This window comes from Hippocampus bargibanti, linkage group LG07 (genome assembly GCF_051943395.1).
Source record: "Hippocampus bargibanti isolate YZ-2025 linkage group LG07, ASM5194339v1, whole genome shotgun sequence".
In the NCBI taxonomy this organism is placed as follows: Eukaryota; Metazoa; Chordata; class Actinopteri; order Syngnathiformes; family Syngnathidae; genus Hippocampus; species Hippocampus bargibanti.
The window spans coordinates 2,793,128-2,808,971 of record NC_142740.1 but is presented as its reverse complement, the minus strand read 5'-3'; the positions used below and the strand labels follow the sequence as shown (position 1 = coordinate 2,808,971).

At 36.3% G+C, this 15,844-nt stretch overlaps 1 protein-coding gene across 1 annotated transcript in view; it reads left to right on the top strand.

Annotated features, from left to right (window-relative positions):
- The first annotated feature begins 1,952 nt into the window (after positions 1-1,952).
- wwc3 (WWC family member 3) overlaps positions 1,953-15,844 on the top strand; it is a 51,180-nt gene continuing 37,288 nt past the window's right edge. The window contains exon 1 of the mRNA XM_089001498.1: positions 1,953-2,452. Coding sequence (XP_088857624.1) covers positions 2,301-2,452 — 152 coding nt within the window. The 5' untranslated portion in view covers positions 1,953-2,300. The remainder of the gene's footprint in view (positions 2,453-15,844) is intronic.

The window sequence follows — 15,844 nt, the reverse complement described above, 5'->3', positions numbered from 1 at the left end:
CTTATAAATGATTACAATTCCCGTATAAAAGTTGTAGTACGCCGTACGTTATTTGAAATAATAAAAAAAACGCAAACGCGGAAATACAGTTTACTACGCATGCGCACATTGTTCCTTTATCAATCGACCGTACGCAGCGAGAAAAAATATACATGTATAAACAATTGAATATTACTTTTGCTGGTTTGCCGTATAAAAGTTGTAGTACGCGGTACATTATTTGAAATGATAAAAACACGTATAAAATACTGGGTAAACGTATAATTTGACAGGTATGAATTATGTTTGTGTGCGTGTGTCTGTATGTTTTGTAGATTGAATAAACAAAGGAACAAAAGACAAACCACCACTTAAAAAAATGGACCAGGAAAGGTGAATTGCGTTTTCAAGTTTGATTGGGTCGATATTGTCACTGCCGATCACCGTGTTTGAGAGGAACAATCACTCAATTGGACGATATTACATTCTAATTTACAACAGATTCTTTTCTTACAGTGTTTTTAAGTGTTCATTTACCTGACATGTTTCGGCGTATACTTCTGCTTTGACAGTGTCGATAATTAGAAATCGCGTCGACAGGACGAACTTAATACAGATACATGTATTACATTCGTCAGCAGTCTTTTCACTTAAAGGATAACCAACATCACTTTTTTGTTTTCTAACTGACATCAGAAAAACGTTTTATAGCATCTAAAATACCCAAAACACGCGTACGATATTTTTAGTCAAATGCAAAACACCAATAAAAATGACTTAAAGTGTCCTAAAACTACTTCAAATTGAACACGGAAGTGGCCAGTTTCAGAAGGTCCCGCCCCCTTGTTCGTTGTGTAACCCCAAGACGTCTTGCCTTGCTCGAGAATCTAAACAATGGCTTCAGATTCGGAAAAGATGCTTTCTTGTTACTCATCCAGTTATGAATATGATTCAAATAGTTCTGAAGAGGAAAGCATACATGTTTGCAATCGATTAAAGAATTTATTCCGGTCATTTTGATGCATCTGGAGAGAAATGTAGTGACACTCTTTAGTACTCACAGTACCCAAAAAAGGCAGAAGAGGGCGACAAAGCTCCGTGGAAATTGTCTCCTGGGACGTTTTGTAAGCGAACATCAAATACACTGTAGAAGGCTTGGCGCAACACACAAAGATTCACCATCGTGTTATTTATGTGTTTTCCTTCTAATTTCGGCATCATCACAGATCAACACGAAGTTTTCAGACCAAAAAAGTGTATTTGTACAAAATGCATTGAGGAGATAGATGCAAGGTATGTCCTTTCTCAGTGAGGGGCGTTCCTTCAGTGACGTAGGGTGAGGACTCCTCACCAACTCAAAAACAAAGCTTCCGAAATATTCAGCACGAGTCTTAAAACGTAAAATGTAGCTATATGCGGTGGAATATTTGTAAAATACGCTCAGTTAAAGTTATTTGAAGCCATTTTACAAATTATGGACACAACTTGTCCGGAGACGTCGGTTGTCCTTTAAATTTAGCCTTTTTTTCACGAAAAGTGGATAAAAAAAAACATAAAAAAGCTGTCATATTTAATATTTAAAGACAAAACTTATAAACCAAAAAGCATTTTCGAAAAGAGCACGAATATGCGGATGACATACTTTTACCTGATATTTGGTGCAATACACACATTTTGCCATAGGTGGCACTAATGTATAACAAAAAAAACAAGTCTTTAAAGTTTGTACTAGTGGGAAAATGTGTTTGTTTTGGGGAAAGTTTTTGCCCGGGTTGAATTAATATTGCTTTAAATAGTCGACACGGTCAACAACATGACTATGTAAATGAATCACCCGAGTTTAATGTCTCGATTAAAAAAGCTGTGAGTGGAAATAATAAAACATGAAAACCAAAGTTGAGTGACCGACTTTTCAATAAGTAAATAATGTTTCCCTTTTTTTCTTTTTAAGTGAAGCTGTTTTAAAGTGGACTCGGAGGAGGTAGACAAGAGGAGGGGATTGGACAGAAGGCCCAAGTTCCTCCGTCCATTTATGCAAATCAACCCCGGGCCCGAATAAGGACACGGAGGAATGAAACATGGTGGCGGAGGGAGCAGTCCAACATGGAGGCGAGAGCACCGTGAGAGCGTCACCACCACCACCACCTCCTACTTTGTAAGCCGAAAACTTTGCTCTCTTCTACCGTTTATTCGCGATGTGTTAAAGAGGACCGACTGGTTAGCCGGCGTGGGGACAGAGTAAGAGTTTAAAAGACGACAACGAAGGAAGGAAAGAAGCACCGGGGCTGGAACCCTCCGCTCAGCAGCGGCGCCCAGCCGCGATGCCGTGGCCGGGCGGAGGCGGCGGAAAGCGGCGTGAGAGCTCCGAGCTCCCGCTGCCCGCCGGATGGGAAGAAGCCCGTGACTACGACGGAAGAGTGTTCTTTATCGACCATAACACCCGGCAAACTTCGTGGATAGACCCCAGAGACAGGTAAGAGACTTACACGCGTTATTTCACACATTTTATTTGAAAAGAAGAAGTGACAGAATGATGCTTTGGGGGAATTTTTGAAGAGGTTGTTCCTTTTTTTTCCGACGCAGAAGAGTTGACGTCGATTAAAATGAGTCATCCGAAATACTGCTCACCCAATGTCTGTCTTGACTTCATAAAAGTGACATTTTACATTTTAAATAGTGATCTCCATTCGCTTTTACGCACTCCCATCGTGTTAGTGTGTGTGAGTGTGTGTTTGTGTGAGACTTCCAATGACCTGCAACATTCCAGAGTCTCTCGCCTCACGCTATTGTTATTCCCTTTTACTGTGTGCTTTATTTTCAATACGTCTTTTCCAGTCCAACTAAATATGTATTTTGACTGCCACTTTTAAAACGTGTATGCGCGTGCGTGTGCGTTTGCTGTAAGAACTCAATCTCCCAGAAATCCAGGCGAAACTATGCCAGGAATGTTGCTAAAGTTGGGCCGCTGGGAAAAGCCGTGGGGAGGATGCAAGCCTCCACCGGGGATTGGGAATTCACAGAGAACTCCTTTTTTTAGGGTTCATCTGGAATTTTAAACCGCGCAGTTTGAAAGGAGGTATATCGTGCTTTTTTTTTTTGCAAATTAAAATATTTTCCAGTTGTCTTAAAAACAAGTCTGACGCAAAAATACCCAAAGGATCAATGGGTAAAAGTCAAATGAAGTCCAACTTTTGTGCTGCAAATGTGCAGCACAAATGAATTTTCTTCCCTCTCAACAAACAACAAGAACCAAAGCACAGTTAACATAAATGACAAAATAATACAACATAACTCGTGTCTTCTCCCTCTGTTGCCTGGTGAATGAGGAATACATATTTTGTTGAGCTCAGAATCTTTAAAAAAAGTGTAGTTTGTATTTTCTTCCATGCTTAAACTGCATGTTATTGCCGTTAAAGACTCGAAATTATCCATAAGTGTGAATGAAGAATCATTCCCAAATCATGTTCAGTCTATTTTTTTGTCCGTGTAAGCACTGAAATTTGGACTCATTTCAACTTTGATAGTTCAAAAGCAGAGTGCAGACTGCAAGGTTAAAATATCCCATCAATCAGGCTCCACCTGTACACTTGATGCAAAAAGCTATCAACCCAGCTAAACAGAACACAATTGATGAGGAACAAGGTAAAATGATCGCAGAGAAAGCACCTACAAGGGATCATTCCTCAAGATGGTGAAAGAAGAAGGCTACGTTCCTCATCAAGTGTTTAATGCTGATGATACCGGTCACTCCATTCCATTCACAAAGGTAAATAAAACCACTTTATTATACAGTACAGTTTATTTCTTTAATTTTAATACCATAGCCCATTTATCATACACAAAATAGGGCATATTTTGTGTAGTTTTAAGGCTTAGAAAATTAGAAAGTAAAAAAATGTGTTTTATGAGGACCTGGGAACGGATTATTCTCATTTTAATGGTTTCCTATGGGAAATTAATTTTTGGGATACACACTTTTCGCCTTACACACTGTCTGGGAACCAATTAAGTTCGTAAGCCAAGGTATCCCTGTATAATCTTTCATCGACAGTCTAATTTTAATGAATAAACTCAAAAAAAAAAGGAGCGAATGAGATAGTTTGAGGTGGCAATAAATGTGTATAACGTTACCATCGTGGCTGACCAGATAATTTTGCACTGGGTCAGAATAGTTGTTCGCCAATCCCATGATTGACGGGTCGGCACTCCCGTCGCACCTCTAAGACCCAAGTCAGTTGGGATAGACTCCAGTTGCCCCCCGTGACCCTAAACAGGATAAGCGCTGTTGAAAAAAAAAAAAGGGACGGATGGCGAAAATTCCAAACATTCTTTTGATGGCCTCCTGCTGTTACTGCCGCTTGACACTATCCGATCATAAGTGTGAATTGACATTGGGGTGACTTGACTTACAAGTTTAGCGCACTCCAAGACAAACATCAAAGCTTAGTTGACATGTGTCGGAAATTAATTTTTTTGGTGTGTGTTTGTTGTCTGTTTTTGAATAATCATTCAAAAAAACTATCATTTTGTAATTTTGTAAAAACATAGCACAAAAAAAACACAATTGAGAGGGTCAAAATTCCTTTTGTAGATGACAGTTATAATAGTTGTTCTTTGCAGATGATAAAAAAATACATTTGCCATTATTATTATTATTATTATTATTATTATTTTAAAGCACAAAAACACAATTCAGAGGGTCAATATTCCTTTGTAGATGACAGTTAAAAGTAGTTGTTCATTGCAGATGATAAAGAATATGTTTGCCTGTTGTCTATGGGTATGGAGTTATCTGAGCTTGAAATGAGGGTGGCTGACCATAATAATAATAATAATAATAATAATAATACGTTTCATTTCTAAATGCCTGGATAGCCAGCTAGATAGCTAGCCACATAGAAAGCTATAGTGTAGCGTTAATAGAAAGCGAAATAGATAGAAAGCTAGCCACTAGATAGCCAACAGATAGCAAGCTAGACAGCTAGCCACATAGACAGCTACAGTATATCACTAATAGAAAGCTAAATAGATAGAAAGCTAGCCAGCAAGCAAGTAGATGGCTAATAAATAGCAAGCTAGATAGCTAGCCACATAGATAGCTACAGTATATCACTAATAGAAAGTGAAATAGATAGAAAGCTAGCCACTAGATAGCCAACAGATAGCAAGCTAGACAGCTAGCCACATAGACAGCTACAGTATATCACTAATAGAAAGCTAAATAGATAGAAAGCTAGCCAGCAAGCAAGTAGATGGCTAATAAATAGCAAGCTAGATAGCTAGCCACATAGATAGCTAGAGTATATCACTAATAGAAAGCTAAATAGATAGAAAGCTAGCCACTAGATAGCCAACAGATAGCAAGCTAGACAGCTAGCCACATAGACAGCTACAGTATATCACTAATAGAAAGCTAAATAGATAGAAAGCTAGCCAGCAAGCAGGTAGATGGCTAATAAATAGCAAGCTAGATAGCTAGCCACATAGATAGCTAAAGTATATCACTAATAGAAAGCTAAATAGATAGAAAGCTAGCCACTAGATAGCCAACAGATAGCAAGCTAGACAGCTAGCCACATAGACAGCTACAGTATATCACTAATAGAAAGCTAAATAGATAGAAAGCTAGCCAGCAAGCAAGTAGATGGCTAATAAATAGCAAGCTAGATAGCTAGCCACATAGATAGCTACAGTATATCACTAATAGAAAGCGAAATAGATAGAAAGCTAGCCACTAGATAGCCAACAGATAGCAAGCTAGACAGCTAGCCACATAGACAGCTACAGTATATCACTAATAGAAAGCTAAATAGATAGAAAGCTAGCCAGCAAGCAAGTAGATGGCTAATAAATATCAAGCTAGATAGCTAGCCACATAGATAGCTACAGTATATCACTAATAGAAAGCTAAATAGATAGAAAGCTAGCCACTAGATAGCCAACAGATAGCAAGCTAGACAGCTAGCCACATAGACAGCTACAGTATATCACTAATAGAAAGCTAAATAGATAGAAAGCTAGCCAGCAAGCAAGTAGATGGCTAATAAATAGCAAGCTAGATAGCTAGCCACATAGATAGCTACAGTATATCACTAATAGAAAGCTAAATAGATAGAAAGCTAGCCACTAGATAGCCAACAGATAGCAAGCTAGACAGCTAGCCACATAGACAGCTACAGTATATCACTAATAGAAAGCTAAATAGATAGAAAGCTAGCCAGCAAGCAAGTAGATGGCTAATAAATAGCAAGCTAGATAGCTAGCCACATAGATAGCTACAGTATATCACTAATAGAAAGCTAAATAGATAGAAAGCTAGCCACTAGATAGCCAACAGATAGCAAGCTAGACAGCTACAGTATATCACTAATAGAAAGCTAAATAGATAGAAAGCTAGCCAGCAAGCAAGTAGATGGCTAATAAATAGCAAGCTAGATAGCTAGCCACATAGATAGCTACAGTATATCACTAATAGAAAGCTAAATAGATAGAAAGCTAGCCACTAGATAGCCAACAGATAGCAAGCTAGACAGCTAGCCACATAGACAGCTACAGTATATCACTAATAGAAAGCTAAATAGATAGAAAGCTAGCCAGCAAGCAAGTAGATGGCTAATAAATGGCAAGGTAGATAGCTAGTCACCTAGATAGCTACAGTATATCACTAATAGAAAGCTAAATAGATAGAAAGCTAGCTAGCCAGCCAGCTAGTAAATAGCTAATAGATAACCAACGGAGACCTTGCTACATAGCTAGCCACCTAGATAGCTCCAGTATACAGGATGATGTGATTATCTGTTCGGAATGTGTCATTCTCCTTGTTTGACGTTTACTTTGACAGTAAACCTCCTCAGGGAGTGGCAATAAACAAACTAGCATTTAAAGGACAACCGACGTCCCCGGACAAGTTGTGTCCATAATTTGTAAAATGGCTTCAAACCGCATATAGCTATATTTATATTATTTATATTTTATGTTTTGAGACACACGCTGAATATTCCGGAATTCTTGTTTTTGAGTTGGTGACGAGTCCGTATGTGACGTCACTGAAGGAACACCCCTGACCGAAAAAAGGACACGTTGTAGCAGTCCTTCCATCACGTCAATGCATTTTGCTGTGCTTGTTTGGTCTTAAAACGTCATGTTGCACCAAAAAGAGGCAGAAGAGGGCGACCAAGCTCCAATATAAGCAATTTATCAGCCTGTAGAAACGTGCTGATTAATTGCTCACAGGAGCTTGGTCGCCATTTTATGCCTCTTTTTTGGTGATCCATTTCCTCCCAATGTTGCCTCAAAATGGCACGGTATAATTTTTTTCATCGATTGCAAACATGTATGCTTTCCTCTTCAGAACTATTTGAATCATATTCATAACTGTTGTAACAAGAAAGCATATTTTCCGAATCTGAAGCCATTGTTTTGATTCTCCAGCAATGCAAGACGTCTTGGCGTGACGTCACGAACTGGGGGCGGGACTTTCTGAAAATGCCCAATTCGCAGCTCAATTTTTTTGCAGATTTTGGACACTTGAAGTCATTTTTATTGGTGTTTTGCATTTGACTAAAAATATCATACTGCGTGTTTTGGGTATTTTAGATGCTATAAAACCGTTTTCTGATGTCAGTTAAGAAACAAAAAAGTGACGTCGGTTGTCCTTTAAATGGCAACAAACCAGCATTGACTACGTGTGCGGAAAATAATACGAGTCGGAAAGGATATTTGGGATTGGTCTCCTGATTAGTCTGCTGACTGGCCCGCCAGCGAAAAACACAGGAGCCATTGAAGGCCAAACATAATTGTCAATGGCCGTCGTGATCCGTGATGTGGCGCGCCACACGTTGGCTTGACGTTTTGTCGCTAGCTGACTAGCTAGCTAGCTAGCTAGCTGGCTGGCTAGCTGTACGTGAGGTCACAGCATGTCGCCAAAAATTGCATTCAGGTGCGAAAAAGAGATTCCACCCAAACACAGACGAGATTCCTCCGTGTGTTTAACCTTCTTGGGATTCCGTGTGAGGCCACACCAATTGAGACCACTTCAAAATAGATTCCTTCAATAAATATAGCGACAAGGATATTTTGGTTGAAATGTTTGCGGATACAGTAAAGTCTCGTTATATCGATATCGGATATATCGATAGTCCCGGTTATATCGATACTACTTTTATGCACGCATGGAGAAAATTACATGCGAACAGGGTCGGATATATCGATAGTCCCGGTTATATCGATATTTTTTCGGACTCCCTTGAATATCGATATAACGAGACTTTACTGTATTAAGAAATAATAATTATCAATCCGGTTAATATTTTGACAAAATAAAATGTCATGATTCAGGATTTTTATCCATATTAATAAAGAAAATAACGAGACCAATAGTGATAGTGAAATATATATTTTTAGATATTTCAACATTATCAAAGATGAATTAAAGAATATTGATACAAATGATATAAAGCAAAGAAAAAATAGAAAAAATAAAAAATTAGATTTCAATGATGAATTAAATAATATTGATACAAATGAAAAGATGAGGTCAACAAAACAAAAAAATAGAAAAATTAAAAACAAATAAAATTTAGATTTCAAAGATAAATTTAATAATATTGTTACAAATGACAAGATGAAGTCAATAAAATAAAAAAATAGAAACAAAAAGTAACATTTAGATTTCAAAGATAAATTAAAGAATATTGATACAAATGAAGTAAATAAAGCAAAAAAAAAATTGAAAAAATAAAAATTTAGATTTCAAAGATGAATTAAAAATATTGATACAAATGAAAAGATGAGGTCAACAAAACAAAAAATAGAAAAATTAAAAACATAAATAACATTTAGATTTCAAAGATAAATTAAATAATATTGTTACAAATGAAAAGATGAAGTCAATAAAATAAAAAAATAGAAACAAAAAGTAACATTTAGATTTCAAAGATAAATTAAAGAATATTGATACAAATGAAATGAAATAAATAAAGCAAAGAAAAAATAGAAAAAATAAAAAATTAGATTTCAAAGATGAATTAAATAATATTGATACAAATGAAAAGATGAGGTCAACAAAACAAAAAAATAGAAAAATTAAAAACAAATAAAATTTAGATTTCAAAGATAAATTTAATAATATTGTTTCAAATGACAAGATGAAGTCAATAAAATAAAAAATTACAAACAAAAAGTAACATTTGGATTTCAAAGATGAATAAAATAATATTGATACAAATGAAAAGATGAAGTAAAAAACAAAATAAATAAATAAAACATGGATTTCAAAGATAAATTAAATATTAAATTGATACAAATTAAAAGATGAAGTCAATAAAACGAAAGAATTGGAAACAAAAAATAGCATTTAGATTCCAAAGATAAATTAAATAATATTGATACAAATGAAAAGATGAATTTAATAAAACAAAAAATAGAAAAACATTACATTTAGATTTCAAAGATAAATTAAATATTTCTACAAATGAAAAGATGAAGTCAATAAAACAAAATATTTTGATTTAAAAGATAAATTAAATAATGTTGATACAAATGAAAAGATGAAGTAAAAAAATTGTGGAAAAAAATGATTTCAAAGAAACATTAAATAATATTGATACAAATGAAAAGATGAAGTCAACAAAACAAAAAAACTTAAATTTTAAAAAATAAATACAATTTAGATTTCAAATATGATTTAAATAATTTGAATACAAATGAAAAGATGAAGTCAATAAAATAAAAAAAATAGAAAAAAATAAAATTAGATATCAAAGATAAATTAAATAATATTGATACAAATGAAAAGATGAAGTCAATAAAACAAAAAAAATGAAAAATAAAAAAAAGATACAGTTTAAAATGCAATTTAAATTTCAAAGATAATGTTGATACAAATGAAAAGATGAAGTCAATAAAACAAAAAGAAGTGAAAAATAAAAAATACACTAACATTGTGATTTCAAAGATAAATTAAATAATATTGATATCCATGAAAAGATGAAGTCAATAAAGCTAAAAAATTAGAAGACAAATAAAAAATAAAAATTTAGATACCAAGATAAATTAAATAATACTGATACAAATGAAAAGATGAAGTAAACAAAAAAATAAAAAATAAATTGATTTCAGAGATAAATTAAATAATATTGATACAAATAAAAATATGAAGTCAATAAAATAAATTAGAACAATTTTAAAACAATTACAATTTACATTTCAAAGACAAAAATTAAATATTGATCCAAATGAAAAGATCAAGTCAATAAAACAAAAAAATTGAAAAATAAAACACAAATTTGATTTCAAAGATAAATTAAATAACATTGATGCAAATGAAAATATTAAGTCAACAAAATAAAATAAATTAGAAAAAAATACATTTCAAAGATAAAAAAATCATATTGACATAAATGAAAAGATGAAGTCAACAAAACAAAAAAAATTGAAAAAAAATGATTTCAAAGATAAATTAAATACCATTGATACAAATGATAAGTCAACAAAATAAAATAAATTAGAAAAAATATAAAATAAAATTTAGATTTCAAAGATAAATTAATATTGATACAGATGAAAAGATGAAGTCAATAAAAACAAATTTAGAAACATTTGTAAAAAAAATTGATTTGTCTCCAAGGACATTCGTTGCCTCGTTTGTCTCAGGAGGATGCCGCCCGTCAGCTCGCGCCGCCGCCCGAGGCTTTTTTCTTCCACTGGAATGAGCGTCACGCTCGGCATGTCCAACACGAAGGCCCTAGGGGTTGCGCTTTGCTCACGATGTCGAAAACGGGCGTAAGGGGGCGGGGGGCGGAGTGGCTTCTGGGGGCGTTGGGGGGGGTGTTCCCACGTGTCCCCGTATGCCGTCCCGGCAGGCCTTCTCTTCTATTAGCTGTGTTATGCAACCCAACGCCCGGCAAAGGCGGCCCATTATGCTGAGGCACGAAGCACACCAAATTCAATTATTCTGGAAAGGGTGAGCTGTGTTTGCAGGCGCCCAGAGGTTATTCACATGCGCTGAACCTCACTTTTATTTTGCTTCCCACAGTGTTTTCATTATGTGTTAGAAAGGGGGGAGGGGGCGTCACTATTTGGCCCGTGTGCTTTAATTAATGTATTTTTTTTAGCATCTGATTAAAGTACAGTGATACCTTGACTTACGAACTTAATTGGTTCCCATACAGTGTGTAAGGTGAAAAGTGTGTATCCCAAAAATTAATTTCCCATAGGAAACCATTAAAATGAGAATAATCCGTTCCCAGGTCACCATAAAACATAATTTTCTACTAAATAAGCCTTAAAACTACACAAAATATAACCTATTTTATGTATGATAAATGTGCTATGGTATTATAATGAAAGAAATAAACTGTACTGTGTAATAAACTGGTTTTATTTACCTAGAATGGTCATGATGGTCGTCGATGGAATGGAGTGGCCCGGTTTCATCAGCATTAAACACTTGATGAGGAATGTCGCCTTCTTCTTTCACCATCTTGAGGAATGATCCCTTGTAATAATAATACATTTCATTTATAAGCGCCTTTCAAAACTATCAAGGTCCCTTGTAGGTGTTTTCCCTGCAATAATTTTACCTAGTTCCTCATCAATTGTGTTCTGTTTAGCTGGGTTGATAGCTTTTTGCATCAAGTGTACAGATGGCTTGTGCGGGTTATTTGTGGAGCCTGATTGATGGGAATTTTAACCTTGCAGTTCGTAAGCCAGGGTATCACTGTATTTTTGTTTTCTACTTTATTCTGATTAATATACAATAAAATGTTTGTCATATATTTTTATTTAAAAAAAAAGCTAAATTAGTTACAGTAAAGTCTTGTTATATCGATATCGGATATATCGATAGTCCCGGTTATATCGATACTATTTCTATGCACGCACGGAGAAAATTACATGCAAACAGGGTCGGATATATCGATAGTCCCGGTTATATCGATATTTTTTCGGACTCTCTTGAATATCGATATAACGAGACTTTACTGTATATTGACTTATATAGCGCTTTAACAACAGCTGAAGCTATAATAAAGCGCTAACATGGACAAAAGGCAAATGCTGCCCCCTCGTGGAAGGGAATAAACAATGCCAGAGGTCTAACCAACACATTTACAATGAGGCTGCTGTAGCTCACCACTCGCACCCAGACTCTCACACGCAGCCTAACCCGTCACCCAGTTGCTTTGTCAAATTTAGTTCTGGGCAAGTCCCGGCCACAAAAAAATAAATAAAAAAATAGTCAGCAGCTGCCGATGCATTCTTGATCGAATACGATTAAGAGCCAAACACAAATAGAAAATGGATCACTCACAAGGAGCATGAAACAGGCGGTGGTTGTTTTAAAAATGAATTGACAAGGCGGGAGGTGCTGGGGGGTTGAAATGAAGAACCATACTAAGTGATATAGCTAAGCTTAGCTAAGCTATCTTAGTCATATATTCAAAAGATAGCTATCTAGTAGCGACTGTAAAGTGACCTTGAGAGTTTTGAAAAGTGCTTATAAATGAAATGTATTATTATTATGACTGTATCTATTAGTTAGCTACCTACCTATTGTTTTTTTTGCTATCTATCAGCTATTTAGATAGCTATCGTTTAGCTATCTAGCAGGCTAGGTAGCTATCTATTTGCGACTGTATCCTGTGACTGTATAGTGACCTTGAGAGTTTTGAAAAGTGCTTAAATGAAAAGTTTTATTATTATTACTGTATCTATTAGTTAGCTACCTGCCTATTTTTTTTTTTTTTTTTTGCTATCTGTCAGCTATCTAGATAGCTATCTAGTTGGCTAGGTAGCTATCTATTAGCAACTCTATCCTGTGACTGTATAGTGACCTTGAGAGTTTTGAAAAGTGCTTAAATGAAAAGTTTTATTATTATTACTGTATCTATTAGTTAGCTAGCTACCTATTTATTTGCTATCTATCAGCTATCTAGATAGCTATCGTTTAGCTATCTAGCTGGCTAGGTCGCTATCTATTAGCGACTGTATCCTGTGACTGTAAAGTGACCTTGAGAGTTTTGAAAAGTGCTTAAATGAAAAGTTTTATTATTATTACTGTATCTATTAGTTAGCTAGCTACCTAACTATTTTTTGCTATTTATCAGCTATCTAGATAGCTATCGTTTAGCTATCTAGCTGGCTAGGTCGCTATCTATTAGCAACTGTATCCTGTGACTGTAAAGTGACCTTGAGAGTTTTGAAAAGTGCTTAAATGAAAAGTTTTATTATTATTACTGTATCTATTAGTTAGCTAGCTACCTAACTATTTTTTTGCTATTTATCAGCTATCTAGATAGCTATCATTTAGCTATCTAGCAGGCTAGGTAGCTATCTATTAGCGACTGTATCCTGTGACTGTAAAGTGACCTTGAGAGTTTTGAAAAGTGCTTAGAAATTAAATGTATTATTATTTTTAATATTAAAAGAACATGGACACAAACGCGAAATGTAAAACATTCACAAAAGGAGAACGACACAGACGTTAAACCAGTCGGTGTCTCAAAGTTAATGAATTGGGCAGCCAAACTGCGACGAAGGCCCGAATGTTGATCAGCGTCCGTGAACGAGCGCCGCTTCGAAGAATGCAACCTAAACAGGACATGCCAAAGTGGGCCAGCTGTCAGGGCCTCCATTGTTTCCACATTGGGTGCACAATTCTTATTGAAAAGCACAATCATGTCGTGACCGCCACACTTTTTCCTCTGCTCGACAATCTCGGGGCAATCAATCTGATTTTACAATTCTGCCCATCCAATGACACACACACACACACACACACACACACACGCGTGAATATATAAATCCGTAGAAAGAAGATTTTTTTTGAAAACGAGATCATCAATCGCTTCATTGATGATTAAAATAATCAGAATTTGTAGCCCTAACATGGTACGGTTCGATATCAAAATTTACTGGAAATTACTGCTGTCACCGGGCCCCTTATCAATGTAGCTATCTATCTAACTAGCTTGCTATCTATCTCGCTATCTAGCTAGCCGTCTAGATATCTATCTAGCTATCTATCTTGCTAACTAGCTAGCTCGCTAACTCACTATATAGATAACTTACTTGCTACTTAGCTATCTCGCTAACGATTTGTCTCGCTACCGACTTATCTCGCGACTTAGCTATCTCGCTAACGACCTATCTCACGACTGACCTATCTCGCTAATGACTTAATTAGCGACCGATCTATCTCTTGACCGACCTACAGTATCTCGCTACCTAACTCTCTCGCCGGCTACCTAACTCTCTCGCCGGCTACCTACCTCTCTCGCTGGCTACCTATCTAGCTAGCTATCTACCATCTATTCATTTATTTGTTTATTTACGCGTTCATTTTTTTTATTTGTTGTTTATTTTTGTGACAGTCGTGATGACAATGCTACGCTAGTTAGCACACGAGCTACAATGAAACTGACCTGGCAGCTTTTTGCCATACTTCCCCTCTATGCTGCCCCCACTCCATAAACCCCCATGCCTTATCCCCTCCCTCACGTCGGGTCCAGACGCTAACTCTACTTTTAGGAGGCCTATTTTCATCGGATTCAACACATAAAAGCACACGCAGATTCCGTCTGGATCTCAGCTGCTTTTTAAGCCGCGCTCTGAAATCCTGCACCAACGCCGCCTCAGTCGGGAGGCCCGAGCGTGATTGACATTTCTCTGAAAGTTGTTTTCACGTTTCCTTTTTAAACACACAATGGAATTTGGAGGCCGGCACCACTTGTGGCCTTTTTGGAAATAATAATAATAATAATAATACATTTCATTCATAAGCGCCTTTCAAAACTCTCATAAGTTTTTCTATGGGTGAGCAGCGGCAGCCACACGCGCCCGCGTACACTCAACCCCGAAACAACTCAAATTGATAGAGAGCTAGCTAGCTAACGGATAGCAAATAAATAGCTAATGTATAACCAGATAGCCGACAGCTTACAACCAGTCAGCTAAACAGCTAATAGTTAGCTAGCTAATGGATAGCGAATAGATAATCGATACCCAGCCAACAGTCAGCCTGCCGGACAGCTAATAGCTAACGGATAGCAAATAAATAGCAAATAGCCAACCAGCTAGACAGCCCACAGCCAGTCAGCTAACTAATGGATAGCAAATAAATAGCTAATAGCCACATAGCAAACAGCTACCCAGCCAACAGTCAGCCAGCCAGACAGCTAATTGCTATCCAGCTAGCTAATGGATAGGAAATAAATAGTTAATAGATAGCTAATGGATAGCTAATAAATAGCTAATAAACAGCTAATAGCCAGATGGCCAACAGCTAGCCAGCCAACAGTCAGCCAGCCAGACAACTAATAGCTATCCAGCTAGCTAATGGATAGCGAATATAAATAGTTAATAGATAGCCAACCAGCTAGCTAATGGATAGCTAATAAATAGCTAATAAACAGCTAATAGCCAGATGGCCAACAGTCAGCCAGCCAGACAACTAATAGCTATCCAGCTAGCTAAGGGATAGCGAATATAAATAGTTAATAGATAGCCAACCAGCTAGCTAATGGATAGCTAATAAATAGCTAATAAACAGCTAATAGCCAGATGGCCAACAGCTAGCCAGCCAACAGTCAGCCAGCCAGACAGCTAATTGCTATCCAGCTAGCTAATGGATAGGAAATAAATAGTTAATAGATAGCCAACCAGCTAGCTAATGGATAGCTAATAAACAGCTAATAGCCAGATGGCCAACAGCTAGCCAGCCAACAGTCAGCCAGCCAGGCAACTAATAGCTATCCAGCTAGCTAATGGATAGCGAATATAAATAGTTAATAGATAGCCAACCAGCTAGCTAATGGATAGCTAATAAATAGCTAATAAACAGCTAATAGCCAGATGGCCAACAGCT